Genomic DNA, 17,499 nt, shown 5'->3' on the forward strand with positions numbered 1-17,499 from the left:
CCTGATTTCTCTTTGTTCTTTTCCTGCTTTTTCTTTAAGAATTATACTAAAAAATATGCAAACTGCTTGTCTTTTGAAAGTATTTGTATACCTCACATTCAGATATTTATTAAAACCATTTTTTTATGTTTGATTGTCAGTAGTCTGTTTCCTTCCTCAATGCCTAGAGAATTTTAACCCCAAAGCCAAATACAATTCTAACTTCTGTTGTTCAACCTAAGAGGACCGTCTCTTTGAACTTGGCTTCCATTTCTCTCACTTTGTTGACCACAAACTCCCCATGTGCTTGAATTACACCCCCCACAATTCTTTCCACTGTCTCTTCTGTCTAGAAGTGGTGAGGCCTCTTTATGCCATTTGTCTAAATACTCCTCACAGTTTTTATACAGTTTCCAGCACCAACAATAAGATTCTAATATTTGATTCATAAATACTTCCTCTCAATACTACATGTTTTTTGATAAAGGATAATGGTAGTTCCAATCACATGTTTCCCCTACAGTTATGAACTGCCTAAAAGTCCTACTCAAGCTTCAAGGAGTTGCACTACATCACAAAAGGTGTTTCAAATGCATAAGCTAATCATCTGTGCACCTGACCTTCAGAATACAAAAATATTCCTACCTCAACAACTTGAAAATGAGATCTTTAAGAAAATGAGATCATTAAGCTGTTCTAAGGAAAGTAGGCAGCACATTCCGGTCTGTTCTGAGTACTCTATGGGTTAGTACCACCTTCATGATGCAAAACTGTTCTAAAGAAGGAAATTGGATGTATCTTTCTTTAATTTTTCTTCAGTACTGGAAATTGAATCCAATGTCTCTTTACCACTGAGCTACATCCCAGTCCTTTTTTTACTTACTCAGTCCAGCAGATCTTGTTTAGCAGCTCCTTCATTGTCATGTGGTCCCACTCTTCTGCAAGGGGTGCCTTCCATGGGGCATCACTGGGAATCTATATTCAGATTAGGATTTGAAGGAGAAAGACAACAGTAATTTTCCACTCTAAATAACTATTTAAACAGTATTAAAAACTCAAAGGAAAAAATGCAAGTTTTCCAAATTCTTCCAATAGTTTCTTGCACTGCATAAACAACATTGTCTTTGTAGCTTTCCTGCTAAAGTATCTATACTATTCAACCTGTACATAACAATAACACTTCCTGCACAAAAAATAGAAGTATGCTGTATTCAGGCTATTTCCAAGAACAGATCATAGTACTTCCCCCTTAATCCATGGGGAATATGTTCCAAGTCCCCAAGTAGATGCCTAAAACCACAGATGGTAGCAAACCCTGTATATGCCTTGTTTTTCCTATACATACACATCTATAATTAAAGTTTGATTTATAAATTAGGCTCAGTAAGAGATTAACAATGTTAATAAAATAGAATAATTTTTAACAATGTACTTTAATAAAAGTTAGGTGAATAAGGTCTGTTTATTTCTGGAATTTTCCATGTAATATTTTCAGACCATATTTGACCATGGGTAACTAAATATGCAGAAAGTAAATCCGTGGATAAGGGGGAGATACTGTACTAACTTACTAATTTACAGAGAACATTTTTAAATTTAACTCTTTAACTAGAACCAGACAGCTTCACTAAATCAACAAATCAGAGTCTTCAGTTAGGCTTTACATATGTTTACTTATGGGCTTCAGGTTTGGGCACAGTGTAGAATCAAAGATCCAGAAGTCTTTGCAGTGTCCTGAGGATTTTCTAAATTAGAAACATCTTCTCAGGAAGGCTGAGCCATACATAATCTTCTATAGCTCATCAGTAGTATACAAATAGCAGTCTTTTGACATCTCATTCTTTTAGAGGTTAAAAACAAATTTATTCATTTCTCAGATCTTTACTGATTGTTACTATGTGCTCACAATGTGTAAGGCATGGGAGATGGGTAATAGATAGAAAAATACAAATACCATCAAAGAAGCTTTGGGAAACTTTACCTCTTGCCCCATGTCATCCATTGTCCTCCAAAAGTTATTATGATCTAAGTAGGTAATTGGATTCCACACTGGTGGGAATGGGCCTCTGAAGGGGTATGATTTGCCCTGTGAGACACAAAATACTTTTTGAAAGAAACATTAGCTATAATGTAAGTGTAGTTAAATCTTCCAAGTTGGTAAATGTCAGCCAACAAAATCATGTTAGTGATCAATATGTAACATACCCTCAATTCTTGGCTCCTTGTGTCCTTAGAATCCTAATTTAACTTTTTTTTCGAGGGGGGGGGCTACTAGGGATTGAACTCAAGGGCACTCAACCACTAAGCCACATTCTCAGCCCTATTTTGTATTTTATTTAGTGACAGGATCTCACTGAATTGCTTAGGACCTTGCTTTTGCTGAGACTGGCTTTGAACTCTCAACCCTCCTGCCTCAGCCTCCCAGATCACTGGGATTATAGGTGTGCACCATCGTGCCTGGCCTATTTAACATTTTAGCAGAGATTTCCAGTAAAATCTTCTGTTCACCACATAAATTTGGTGTCAAACCAAGCACAATAGAGAGGTTTCTCTCTGAAAGTGGCATCCTTACCATGTAAAATTTAAATGCCAGTACATACAGAAGAAGGTTACCAAAAGTCATCTTATTTGCCAATAATGCCTGTAAATATCAGAATCAGGAACCCTGTGAGCCCCTGTGTTCACAGAGAATCAGAAAGTTACAAGTACAAACATTATACAATTTAGAAGTGGATAAAAAACCAATTGCAGAAATGCAACAATCTGTAAGAATAATCACAAAATGGGGCCCAGCAAGCTCTCTCAAGATCAATGCAGAAGTTGCCAGAGACTGGTAAAATCAAAGCAGAAAGATGAGACGACTTCAGGCTTATCCTCAGGACATTTTTATACCACCTGGTTCTCTCTACAGGGAAACCTTGACACAGAGATAAAGGGAACACATCTCTGCAAAGGATTAAAGATAAGTCAGTGCACAAATCATGTCTTAGAGTTTTAACTTGTTCATGACAGTTTAGGGACATAAACAAAAAATACTTTAGGTCAATTTTAAAACTTTTGAGTTGGAAGTCAGCTGTGCATTCTGACAGCATCTTTCAACCAAATTGGAATAACTCAAGGTTCTCAGTCAACCCAAATCTCACAACACCTGAGTCATTCCGTAAAGATTCATCTTGTATTGATTTTGTAAGCAGAGAAACTAGAGCTGTGAAATAAGAGGAGATTTCATGCTCATTATTTTATTAACTTTGTGGCTATGTGGCTGTGTAGCTGTGTTGATCTTCTCTCACCAACAAAGCCCATAAGATTCATAGGAAAGAGTTCTTCTCAGTCAGGTTTCTCTAGAGAAACAATTGAGGAAGAGCTGCAGTTCAAATTTGAAAGCGGTCAGTTAGCAGAATTCTCTCTTCTCCAAAGGAAGTCAAATCTGTGTGTGCGTGTGTGTGTGTGTGTGTGTGCGCACACACACACATGTGCATGTGTTCATGCACTGTGTACTTAACACAGGGCTTTGCCCATGATAGGAAAATGCCCTACCACTGACCTACACCCCAGACATAAATCTTTTTCTCTTAAGGCCTCTATTGAATGAAGTTCAAGTGCATTATGGAGGGTAATCTGCATTATTCCAAGTCTACTAATTTAAATGTTAATCTCATCTTACAAAAAAAAAAAAAAACCTTCACAAAAACATCTAGAATGATATTTGACCAAATATCTGGGTAGTGGGATCTAGCTAAGTTAAGACATAAAATTAACCACCACATTTCTTATTTATGGAGCTGAAATGTACATATGATATTTTCAATTTCCATTGTATTTTAGTTATTTTATTCAATGGTTAAAGATCATTGAAACAATCTAAATTGACAAAAAATTGCTTGAATATAACATGTATATGTTGTTTTGAAATATATTTGTATACATCATGGAATGGCTAAACTGGGCTAATTACTGTACATTACCTCACATATTTGTTTTGCGGTGAGAAAACTTAAAAGCTACTCCCAGTCATTTTCAAGAATATAATACATTATTACTAACTATAGCCACTATGTTATACAATGGATCTCTTGGACTTATTCTTCCTAATTGAAATTTTGTATCATTTGACAAACATCTTTCCAACAACACATCTATTATAAATGTGTGATATGAAAAAATTTGACACATGTATACACTGTGTAACTACCACCATGTTATGGTTTGGATATGAGGTGTCCCTCAAAAGCTCATGTGTGAGACAATGCAAGAAGGCTTGGAGGTGAAATGTTCAGGTTAAGAGAGCCTTAACCCAATCACTGAATGAATCTTTCACTAGAGATTAACTGGGTAGTAACTGAAGGCAGGTAGGTTGTGGCTGGAGGAAATGCATCCCTGGGGGTGTGCTTTTGGAGTATATATTTTGTATCTGGCAAGAGTCTCACTCTTTCTCTGTATGCTTCCTCATTACGTCCTGAGCTTTTTCCCTCTTCTACACTCTTCCACCATGACGTTCAGCCTCACCTTGAGCCCTGAGGTATGGAGCCAGCCTTCTATGGACTGAGACTTCTGAAACTGGGAGGCCCCAAATAAACATTTCCTCTGTCCTCTGATAAAATTGTTCTTGCCAGGTCTTTTAGTCACAGCACAAAAAAAGAAAAAAACTGACTAAAACACACCCAGATGGGTTTTAGTCAATTATGAGAATGTAAAACATTCTCATAATTCCAGAATGTTCTCTCTTGCCCCTACCCAGACAATCCCTGTCCCCTTAATGAACTACTGTTCAGTTTTCTATCATTATAGATTAGTTATGCATATTCTAATTTTTTAAAGATGCATGCTTTATGTACAATTAAATATCTGGTTTCATTTTACTTAGCATATCTTTAAAATCTGTCTACACTGCAATTTATTGCTAACTGATAGTCCATATTGGATGAACTATGGTTTGTTTATTAATTCATTTGTTGATCATTATTTCCAGTTTTGGCTTATTATGAATAATACTGCTATGAACATTCTGGTACAGGTCTTTTTGCATACATAAACATCTTGTACTTTCTCTTAGGTCCATGTCTAGTAGTAGAATTGTTGAGTGGCATACCTTTAATAGCTTCCCAAAGTTTACCATTTTACTTTCCCACCAGCAATGTATGAGAATTCTTCACTTGTTGACACTTGATGACTTTTCTTTTATACTTCTTATTTATTTGTTTATTTGTTTTGTATTTATTTTGTTGCTTCAATTGTTCTACCTATGACCAATTGGGTGACCTTTCATGTTGGCTCCTATGTTCCCTTTGACAAGCCCTTATCTTTTTGTTTCTTGAGTGTTTCTTTCCATTCTGGCACTAGAAGATTCTCCAGGTCATCTTCTATTTTCTCTACCCAAGTTCTAGATTGTGTCATTTGACCAAGAAACCTTCATTCCTTTTATTAAGAGAGCATTTAGAAACAACTTCTGGCTGCTATGCATTGCTGATTCTTTTTTCATTTTTATTTTTTGCAGTGCTGAGGACAGAATCCAGACCTTCCTGTGTGCCAAAGAAGTGCTGTATCACTGAACTATATCCCCCAGCCCTGATTTTGTTTTTAAAACACCTTCACTGAGATAACATCACAATTCTAATATTGCACAATTTGCATGCTGGCTTTTTTTGCAGGGGGTTGCCAGGGATTGAACCCACAGGAGCTTAAGCACTGAGTCAAATACCCAGCCCTTTTTATGTTTTATTTAGAGACAGGCTCACTAAGTTGCTTAGTGCCTCCCTAAGTTGTGGAGACTGGCTTTGAACTTGTGATCCTCCTGCTTCATCCTCCTAACCTGCTGGGATTATAGGAGTGTGCCACTGTACATGGCTGCACACTGGCTTTTAAAATCTCTTTTTGGGGCTGAGATTGTAGTTCAGTGGAAGAGTGCTTGACTAGCACATTTAAGGCACTGGGTTCAATCCTCAACCCTATATAAAAATAAATTAATGAAAAAAAATTAAAAATCGGGGAGGGGGGATAGTAGGGGATAGGAAAGGCAGCAGAATACAACAGTCACTAATATGGCATTATGTAAACATTGTGAATGTGTAACTGATGTGATTCTGCAATTTGTATTTGGGGTAAAAATGGAAGTTCATAACTCACTTGAATCAAATGTATGAAAGATAAAAAAAAAAAGAATCATTAACTTATAATGCCTGAACCTTACTTAGGCTTTTCTAAAAAGAAGCCTACAATTTAGAGAATTTTGATCAATTTCAGAAATCTGAAGACTGGTTATTGCAAATAGCCAGTTATTGTTTGGTAAAAATATTTAGACTTGGAAGGGAGGAAGAGACAAACTCTAGATAGGGCAAAGGGATGGGAGGGGAAGGGAGTTGTCAGGGGTTAGCAATGATGGTGGAATGTGATGGACATCATTATCCAAAGTACATGTAAGAAGACACAAATTGGTGTGAACATACTTTATATACAACCAGAGGTATGAAAAATTGTGCTCTACATGTGTAATATGAATTGTAATGCATTCTGCTGTCACATTTAAAAAAATCAATAAAAATTTTTTTAAAAAAATTAAAAATCCTGATATATCAGGGTTGAAGATCTAACTCAGTGGCATAGCACTTTTCTAGCAGGGACAAGGTCCTGGGTTTGATCCTGAGCACTGCAAAAAATTTTTTTTTAAAATAAAACCTCTCCTTATGCTTCCTCCATCAGAGCTCAGCACACAGAAATTACTCGGTAGATATCTGTGGGTTGATCTATGGGATTATTCTCCCCAAAGCAGATGTGAATTCCCATTCTAGCTCTGTCTTTCTTAAATTGACTGACAAAGAACAAGTCAGTTGCTTAATATCCCAGGGCCCCAGATATCACTCTTTCCAATGTAACCTCCATAGACCCTATCATCTTCCCCCAGGAAGTATTCCAAAGTTACCATAAATAGCTGGGCTAGGCAGTGTGTTAGTTTGTTTTGTTTTGCTGTAACAAAATACCTGAGGCTGGGTAATTTCTAAAGAGTAGCCATTTATTTGGCTCATGGTTTTGGAGGCAGGGAAATCCAAGAGCATAGTGCTGATGTTTGCTTGGCATCTGTGATGGCCTTTGTATTGCATCGTAAAGTAGTGGAGGGCATCACATGGCAAGACAGAGCAAGTGTGTGTCAGCTCAGGTCTCTCTTCCTCTTCACTAGTCCCAAATCCCTCCCAGAAACTCCACCTCCAAATACCATCCACATATGAATTTGGAGATCATGTTTCAATGTGAATTTTGGAAGCATTAGTCAAACCACTGCAGTGAGAATCTCTGTTTATGTTTCACCTGCCTCTAACCCCACTGTCCCTGCCTCATGCGTTTACCATTCTGTGTTACTTACTGGGCTCTAAGCTACAAGAGAGCCAACCTCCTTAGAGCAAATCATGGTTCTTCCATTCACTAGCTGTGTTATATTGCTTAACCTCTCTGTGCTTCAGTTCACATGACTGTAAAATGTGATTATAGTAACTACATCAGAGACATATTGGGAAGATGAAATGAGTTGATCCATATAAGTTACTTTGGACAGTGACCGGCACTTGGAAATTCTCAATGTTGGCGTCATTATTGCAGCTGACACCGTGACAATTATCTTTTATATGCTCAGGACCTGCAGGCTTATTCACTGGCACATAGTAGGTTCCCTATATATGTTTGATATCTCATCTGTGTAACCTTGAACTTAATATTTGTTTGATACACAATGTCCTGATTTCTAAATTGATATTTTGTACTCTGGTCTTCTACACTAATATTAACATCATTGTTTTAAGCCCCCATTTGAGCCCAGAAACACCATTGACCTCTGCAGATCTCCACCCTCAGAATAGTGCCAGCCCCTGTTCCCCTTTTCTACCTTTCACATACACACACTTGTTCAAAGGGAATGACACTGTGTCCCATAGGTAAAGGCAATACGAAACATGAAACCACAAGCAGGTTGAATAGCCACCCCTGACATGGGAAGAATAGCACCAATTTTGTTTGAAAATCCCTTAAGACAAAGATAGAGGGGAAGAAGTTCATACTCAGCTAAATAATATAATTATTTAGGTTTCTGTTGTTGCTGTTTGATTTCATAAGTATATTGGTTCTGCCAGAAATGCCCAGCATATGACTTGAAGAAGAGTGTGAGCCCAGCAAATTTGGCTAACACATGTTTGCTGGTCATCACCAAGGCCTGCCCCCAATAGCCATGGTAGGAACACAAAGAAAATTATTTCAGAAAGGGAGAATTTCAATTTGACTCGTGGAACCTGACCTGAGAAAAGATGAAGGATAAGTTTTGGATAAGGGCAGTTTCAACTGACAAATCATAATATACAGGGAGCCCCACTCAATAACAGTATCCTGTTCCACTGTCTACATTAATCTTCCACTTGGAACACCTGTGAAATGGGTATTTCTCCACCACACTTCCCTCTCTTCCCCAGGGATAAGATCTTTGTCTAGTACGGGTCATGTGGAAGTGGTGTAATAGGGCCTAGAGGGCCCCTTCCAATGCTTCATTTGATAGATTCCAGCTCAGTGGCCCAGTTGAAATGTCAACCCAGCTGAAGTATAGAGACTATTTTTCAATGGGGTCCCAAACACAGTGAGAGTTCCCCAACAGCAAAGCAATGATATCAGAGACCAGCTGCCAAAACCCTCCTAATTATTGAATACTCTTAGAAAGCGGATGTGTTTAGAACCCCAAAATCAAAATCAGTGGAAAGTGACCTCCATAAATGACTCTGTATGAATAAATTGAAACTAAATTATATGTAAAAAGCACCATGTAGAAGAAGCATCTTGTAGGCACTAATTTACTAACAGTCCTCAGTGGTCACATCCAAAGAGATAATGGCTTAGCTTAGCTAGATTCATAAAAGCAAGTATTCTTTTATAAGATTAGGAAAAGCTTCTATTAAACACAGGAAAGATCTATTGTTACACTCATTTAAAAAAATGTTCAGGATCAGGGAATAATCAAGATAGGGAGGAAATGTCTAACTTCTTAAGTTTACCCAAGCAAAGCCACTGGAAGGTGATTGAACTTCTGATTTGGTCGTGGTAGAAAGAGTTCACCGATTGTTACTAGTTTGAACACTGTCCAAGGAGGCTTGTCTTTCTGAAGAAATCATAAAAAAATCTCAGAATAAGCCCCAGGTCAGGATGTACCTGTTACAAAGTCCAATTTTATCCAACATTTTTGTTTTATCCTCAAAATAGCCCGGTGAGGTAGCCTGGTAGAAGTTATTTATTTTTTTGTGTGTGTGAAGAAAATAAAGCACAGATGGGCTTAAATGACTAGTTTGGGAATCTCATAGCTCAAGAGCAGAAGCTGCTGGAAATTCAATTTAATTTATAGTATCTGTGTAGGTCAAAAGTGTATGTGCATGTGTGGGGGTGTGTGTAGAATGGGGTATTCTGACAATTGTCAGGAAACATTCATTAGCCCATAAATACACAGTGATGCCTCATGTAAAAATCCCTATGATAAAAATCACCTGTAGCAAACACATTGAGAAAGGGACATCAACACAGGAATTTTGGTATTTGAAAGGAAGTTGTCCTCTGGGCTCCCTAGAAGGAACAGTGAAGTGGAAACAGGGACAAAGAGTTGATAGGAGTTCTAAACAATCCAGAGCTCTAGAGGGGACACTTCAAGGAGAATGAGTACTTGTGAAAGAGTCAGAAAGGACTGAAGGCATATATCTCCACTGCTATACCTAGTCAGGAGCTACACTTGATATAAATGGCCACACACATATGCACACACACATGCACACATGTATGAATATGCATGTATGTTTTATCCATTGTGGAATTCTAGATGGCAAAACAACTATAAAAATAATTATTTACAATCCTGCCAAGAAAAAAATCCACCTTGGCTTATTAACACTTCAAAATATTTCTTTTATTCTTTCATTCATTTTATACACTTTACAATTGAGGTCTTCTGGTGCATGCAATTATTGTCCTGCTAATTTTCAGTCAATGCTATATCCTAAATACTTCTCATTCCAGTCATTGATGCTTGTTAAGCATAATTTTCTGGATTATTACATAATATTCCATAATATGCAGAGCCTAGCAGTTCTCAAACTGGGGTTTAAAGACCTTTTAGGGTTCCTGAAATGTACCTATGGTGTAGTTGAGGTTCTCCTTTTCTCCAACACATCCATACAAGGGAAAATTTTCTTCATATATTCCAGCCAAAATAACGGATTGCAACAGAAAGAATGCCAAAGCAGATATGAAAATCCAGATGTCCTATTAAGCCAGATGGGAACAGTACACAAGAATGTAAGTTAATGCTACTCATTCTTTTGTGGTTTAGAAACCAGCTTTTTCATAAAAATAGACTATGTTAATTTGTAATAGTATTATTATGATTATTTTAAATGGGTTAATAAATATTTTAAAGATTCACTATTTCAGTTTCTAGTATGGGAAATATAGATAAATAGAGTCATGTCAACCAAAGCTACCTGGGATTCTTAATAATTTTCAAGAATGTAAAAGTTTGAGAGGTGCTAATATAGAACCTCATGAGACAGGATGGTATTTTAAGAGACTAACAGAATTGACTCAAATTGGCTCTGAAATGTGATAGCTATCTGATTACAGGCAAATTACTCAACATTTATAAGCTTATCTTTATTTTATTTATTCATTTATTTTGCAGTGCTAGGGAAGGAACTGAGGGTCTTGAGCATTCTAGGCAAATCCTCTACCCCAGTCACACATGTAATCTTTGTTTTTTCTTATCTTTAGAATAAGAATCATGGTACCTATCTCAAATTTGTGTGGTAGGAATGAACTGAGATTATACACAGCATGAAGAGTACACACACTAGATGAATGTTGCTGATGGTTTTGTGATTGTGATAAATGAACTGTCATTTATACAATCACTTCTTGCTCATAAATCCATGTTCCCATTATTATTAATCTTTTTTATATAAATCTTATAATCTGAATTCCTAGCATGAAGATTTATGTTTGGCTTTTTAAAAACAAACTTGCTGAAAACCAGCAACCAAACTAATACTCATGTGACCTTATTTTAGAGCCTGTAAAGACCTTGTCAGGTTCAGTAAAGACATCTGAACTCTGCCTTCTAGAATCTTTACTTAACAAAAACAGGCTGGCTTGAGGAGGCAAGCATTTCTAACATTAACTTCAATGATTCATGTGTCCTGTCCTCCTGACTTTTGTTCTGGAAGCCAAGACCTCAAACCCCAATTTTTGTCAAATTAGAGAAGCCCCTTTGCCATCTTATGATTGATGCTGGCCCCAGTCCCTGCCAGTAAGGACAGGTGGTCTAGTCCTTCTTACATCCAGATCCTGAGGAAAGACATCTTTCTCTCAGGATGTCTCCTCTGACACCCATGGAAATATTTTTAGCCATGGGGACCTAGGGTAGGGTGCCTGTCCCTCTATAACTCAATCAGTTTTACAGCCACCAACTAGGGCTATGCCTGGGCCATAAACTAATTTGGAGGACTTTTCCATGGGATAAGAGAGGGGGAATATTTGCTTATGACTCTTCTTAAGCAAATATTTCCCTCCTCTGTTCACATGCCTTCTTTGTGGCCCTCATTCATCTTTCTGAGTGCCCAGACCTGGCATCAACATTGTCTTCTTATTGCACCAAACCATGGGAAAGTCTGTGTTTTGGGGATCTGCCAGAAGCACCCCAGCATGCAAAAGGCCTGTGATTATTCATATAGGGATCAATGGGGAATTTGGGGATAAGAAAAATAAGCAAAGCCCTGCAGTAATAATAACAAAAATGAAACCAATAACATTGAATACTCCTCTATATATGCCCTGTATGGTGCATATTACATGTACTCTGTGCACTTCACAATGACCCTATGAGACAGTCACAATATTGTCGTTTTCATATGGAGAAACTGAGGCAGAGAAGGAGATGAAATAATTATCAGTTGCCTTAATTCTTACACCAATAAGTGGCAGCAAGATTTCAATTCAGACATCTGGAGGTCAATGCTTTTGATCCTGGAGTTTCCTACCTTCTTAATTATATTGTCAGACACTGAACTAACAGTTTAAATTAAATTATTTAGTTTAATCCTCACAACAAGCCAGTGAGTAATTGTGTGTTAATAGTGTATTTTATTTTTCAGATAACTTCCAAAGCACAGAGAGGTGGAGTAACTCAAAGTTGCATGACTAGGTGTGGTAGGATCAGAATTTAACCTCAGGTTTGTGTATTTAGAGTTCAAGTTCTTTTTTAAAAAGAGCTTTATTGAAGCATGATTGAACTGATATACAATAAACTGCACATAGGAGTGATAGAGCTTGAATTTCAGCTTTATGAGCTGGGACAAGGACTCCTCTGAAAATTTGCTGAAGCCATGGAATCTCTCCAGTAGAGTGCACATATAATTTTGTATATACTGACAAAAGAATGTACTTTAAGCTTATCTGTGCCCCCCCACAAAGTTCCTGAATTTGAGATTAAGAAAGCCTAATAACAATATCAACAGTTTGGTGTGGTTTACAAGCAACCAGAACACTTATTCTCCACAAATGGGAAGATAACATAGTATAACCACTTTGGGAAACTGGCACCATCTACTAAAACTGTGTATACACATAACTTTGACTCACAACACCATGTAGCAATGACAATGAACCATCCAGCTACCCCTAAAAACATGGGTGAATTCCAGTTATAGGTTCACAACCTAAACTCAAAAACTAAATACTATAGAATTCCATTTCATATAAAGTTTGAAAACAGGCAAAATCATCTATGGTGATGGAAGTTGATATAGCAGTTATCCTTGAGGACAGGGTAATGTCTGTAAGGGAACATGAGGAGGTCTCTGGGAACTGGTAATGTTCTGTTTCTTGGCCTGAATACTGGCTTCATGGTTGTGTTCACTTTATGAACATTTATGAAGCTGCTGCTCATTTATATTTTATCCCTTTTTCTGTATGTATATTATATATCAGTAAAAATTTACCTACTAGGGATGGCAATGTAACCTAGTGTTTGAGTGCTTGCCTAGCATGTGTATGAGTCCTGGATTTAATCCCCAGCACAACCAAAGAAAATTACCTACTCAGAATTGAATTGTACATTCTAAGTGGATAAGTTGATTATATCTCAATTAAGCTGTTAAAAAAATAATGGTTGATGTAACTTCTGAATCGTGAGTGAGGTTATTAGCAGCCAGCAAAAGAGTCCTGCACTGTCTTAAGAAATATAGATTTATTGATTACCCAAGTGGAAAGGAATTTCAGCTTTCGTTTTGACCCAGCCAACACCAATAGACTGATATGGAGCCAAGATTCCTGCAATCTGATGCACTGGGATGGCACCCAGATCACTAGACAGGTCCATTATTGGAAAAGGATGTTCAATGTCCACACATTACATAACTGACTCCCTCAGAGAGAAAGGTGAGGCAGGGTTTTAAAAAATCACATTCCTGTTTGGATTCCAGTTGCACTGAATTTGAAGTGGCCACCATTATCTGTGACACAGTTATTGTAGATTTCCTGTGTCCTGATGGTGGTGGAAAGTCCACCCTGAGGAAAGACATTCACAATTTTCAGAGTCCAGAATGGGCTGATGTTGTGTTTGATGCCTCTTAGCATTAGATGCTCATTTCTTAAGTAGATGAGCTTCCATGCCATCCCCAGTGGCTGTTAACAAGTGTCTGAGTTCTTTAAGAGTAGTATTTCTCCTGGAAGAATCCAGACTCAATCTCTATTTTAACTATGGACTGAAATGACTCTTTGGGGAGTTGGATGAGTTTCATTAATTGATTGTACTCCTTTTTACCTCCCCATTACTCTTATTGCCAGACAATGATAATCCATTCATCAGTAAAGCACAGACTGTCTGAAATTAGTTGCTTAAATATCACCTGTGACTTTTCTTTTTCTCCAATTTCATGCATAGTCAGTTGTACATTCAAAATATATCTAGAATCCAACCATTTCTTACTTCCTTGACTGAAAGCTCCCTGGTTAAAGCCACTATCAGCTCTGATCTTTATTACTTCACTAATTTCCTAAATTCTCTCCATGATTCTACCTTTGGCTCCAAGAATGTCTCCTCCAAAACTCACATTCAAATTTAGCTGCCACCATAATGGTATTATGAGGGGAAACCTTTAAGATATGATTATGTCATGGGAATGGAAATAATCATAGAAGTGGGTTAGTAATCATGGGAGTGGGTTCCTGATAAATGGGATATGTTCAGCCTGATTTTTCTCTGTCTTATGCCTGCTGGCTTGCCCTTCCACCATGTTACAATGCAGCATAGAGGCCCTCATGAAATGCCAGTGTCAGGCTCTCAGATTTCCCAGACTCCAGAACTATGAGCCAAATAAATCTCTATTCTTTACAAATTACTTAGCCTGTGGTATTCCATTATAGCAGAATAATGGAATTTCCTCTAATGGCTTTTTATCACATCTATAGGAAATCCAAAGTGCTTGCCATTTTCAACAAGGCTGACATACTTCTCTTTCCTCATCTACCACCTTCTCACTTTCTTCACTTATCTCCTTGTTATTCCTTAGATTAAAAAAAGAGTTTATCCCTGCCTCAGGGCCTTTATACCTCTCATCCCCTCTTCCGGGAACACTTTTTTATTTTGGTGCTGGGCATTAAACCTGGGGTGCTCTGAGCTCTATTCTCATCCATTTTCATTTTTTATTTTGAGACAAGGTCTCACCAAGTCTCTGAAGCTGGCCTCAAATTTTTGAACCTTCTGCCTCAGTCTTCAGAGTCATTGGGATTATAAACATGTCCTTGCTTAATTCAGGAACACTTTTCTGCCAAATATTCACATGGCTACTCCTTCATGTCATTCAAATAACTACTCAAATTTTACTTCCTCAGAAGTAATACTTTACTTTCTCATTTGAACATTCCTCAATTTATTTTCTCAAATGCCACTATTCAAATGTTTTTGTGTTGACCTTTATAATTGTTCATGGCAACTGAGACTATATATTATATTCATTCCTGTATGTGTTTCATGTACTTCCCACAAGCAGACATTGTGATCTCCCTTTAAAAATAAGGCACTTAGTCCTTTGGCTGCTGGGGGTGCTGTTGGCAGGCAGCCCCTGGAACACTCAGTCTTCAGAGATTTCCACAGTAACTTTGCTCAAGTTCATAATGCTTTCTCTGGGAAGCTCAAGGAAAATATCAAGGCCTTGCCCTCTTGGTCTGCTCAGGAAAGCCCTAAAGGGTCATCTCATCTTCAGTGCAGAGTTAGCTGAGGCTTCCACTGAAACTACTTCAGTCTGACTTCTCCCTCTGCCACAGCTATGGATCCTCAAAGCTAAGAAGCCTCTGCATGCACTTCTCCATCTCCTGTGATGGCCACTCATTAGACTAAGCATAGCAGACTACAGCAGTATCTCAATCCCATGGCTCTGGAATGGCCAAGACCTCATGAAAAACTTCTGGAAATAGGTCCAATGGAACCTCATTTAAAAATAGGGATGTTTTCTTTTGGGGGTTTGGTGGGGACAATCCAATCTTCTCCATGATCCTCAACAGGGAATAGGAAATACAACAATGACTGCTCAATACGGACTCAAGTGAACAGATTGAAGAGAATATTTTTTGCCATGTTTAGAGTCTTTAAAAGGGGAAGCTGAGATGAGAAAGTTTGTAATAAAATCCAAGGGCCATAGGAAAAGCTTACTTTTATATCATAGATCACAATTTTAAAATCCCACTAATGTTCATATAATAAAGGTTTGTGCAATGAAGAAGAGTGAATTTGTCATTTTAAAAAATATCTAAGGGCCTAAGAAGCAACAATTCCTGTATATTTTGAGTTATTTAGGAAAGAGTCTTGGAGGTAAAATCCATATAATCTCCAAATTTCAATGAAATTTAAACAAGTTTAAATGTTTTCTTCCACACATTTTTATCATATTCTGCTAACTATATTTGCTTAATTATACTTCTTAAATTAGAGAAAAGATCATTTTAGTCTCACTATAAGATTTCATAAAATCTTCCATAAATAATTTACACCAAAGTTGGTTTTCCCAGATCTCATATTCTAGTTTAATTAAAAAATATAATGTGGCTATTCACAGATAAAATATTAACATAATGCTTATTTAAATAGCCATTAAGAATGTGATGGTCATCATTATCCAAAGTACATGTATGAAGATATGAATTGATGTGAACATACTTTATATACAGAGATGAAAAATTGTGCTCTCTATGTATAATAAGAATTGCAATGCATTCTTCTGTCATGTATTTAAAAAATAAAATCAATTTAAAAAAGAATTGTACATTTTGGGGTTTGTACAGGTATGTTCTGGTTTGGAAAATTTCAATTCAAACTTTAAGTGATTCTTTTTTTTCCCCCAATACCAAGGATGGAACCCAGGGCCTTGAACATGCTAGGCAAACACTCTACTATTGAGCTACATCACCAGTCTTTTTTTAAAAAAAAATATTTTGAGGCAGAGTCTCAATAATTTGACGCTGGCCTTGAACTTGTGGCCCTCCTGCCTCAGACTCCCAAGTTGCTGGGATTATAGATAGGCATGTGCCATTGTGACCAGCTTAAAGTGATTTTTTGTCATGATTATATTGTAAGCCAGTAAAAAAAGAGAATCAAACACAATAGCATTAGGACAAAAAGGACACTCAGTGTCATAATCATTGTAAACCCTTATTTTATCCAAACACCAGAATCCACTTGTGAAAGATCCATTTTGGGCTTGAAGGCATAACTTGGTGGTAGAGCAAGGCCCTGGGTTCTATCCCCAACACTGCAAAAAAAAATCATTTTGCTTACATATACATGCTATTAGAGATCAGAGAACAACTGTGACAACCAACATCTCAGCAGGTAACCATGAACTCAGGCATGCAACAAGCTGTCTGGGTCTCTGTAAATGATGTGGATGCAGATAGAGCCAAAGTTGTGGAGATATTGAGGACAAACAATGAGATAATGTATCTATGTCTCTTACCATAGTGCTGAGCACACAGTAAGTGTGTAAATATTGACTAATATCATCATTACTGTCCCTATATTTTTCTTTCCACAAAAGGTATTGCCAACTTTCATTTGGAATATGGGAGCCTTGGATCAAGAAACAAACTCATTTTAATTCTGTGACTTTGGGTAAGTTATATCTCTGATGTTTTCTGGGCAGCTCACTTCCATTTTCCAGATGATTTTGCAAAATGTAGATAGCAATACCTACCTTCAGGGCTGTGGCAGGGATTAAATGGGTTGATATATGCAGAATGCTTAGAAGGATATAAATTATTATTTGTATCATGACTTTAATTATCAATCCCCTTTCCACAAACATCTTGAGCCTCCCATAACCCTTTAGGGCAATTTTGTTGTATGAACCCACAGACTTGGTAGTAGAAATCTCAAAGCTTCCCATCCTTATAGTATTGCTGAACATGCTGGGATTTACCAGCAGAAAAATTATATCCTGAAGTGCTCAGCCCAGTATCCCCTTG

General features: G+C 37.3%; 1 protein-coding gene across 1 annotated transcript in view; it reads right to left on the reverse strand.

Annotated features, from left to right (window-relative positions):
- Maob (monoamine oxidase B) overlaps nt 1-17,499 on the reverse strand; it is a 106,903-nt gene that overhangs the window by 27,638 nt on the left and 61,766 nt on the right. Inside the window, exons 4-5 of the mRNA XM_077106961.1 lie at nt 1,961-2,065; nt 863-954 (exon numbers count right to left, since the gene is read on the reverse strand). Of these exons, the coding sequence (XP_076963076.1) occupies nt 863-954; nt 1,961-2,065 (197 nt within the window). The remainder of the gene's footprint in view (nt 1-862; nt 955-1,960; nt 2,066-17,499) is intronic.

This window comes from Callospermophilus lateralis, chromosome X, assembly GCF_048772815.1.
Source record: "Callospermophilus lateralis isolate mCalLat2 chromosome X, mCalLat2.hap1, whole genome shotgun sequence".
NCBI classification, from domain to species: Eukaryota; Metazoa; Chordata; class Mammalia; order Rodentia; family Sciuridae; genus Callospermophilus; species Callospermophilus lateralis.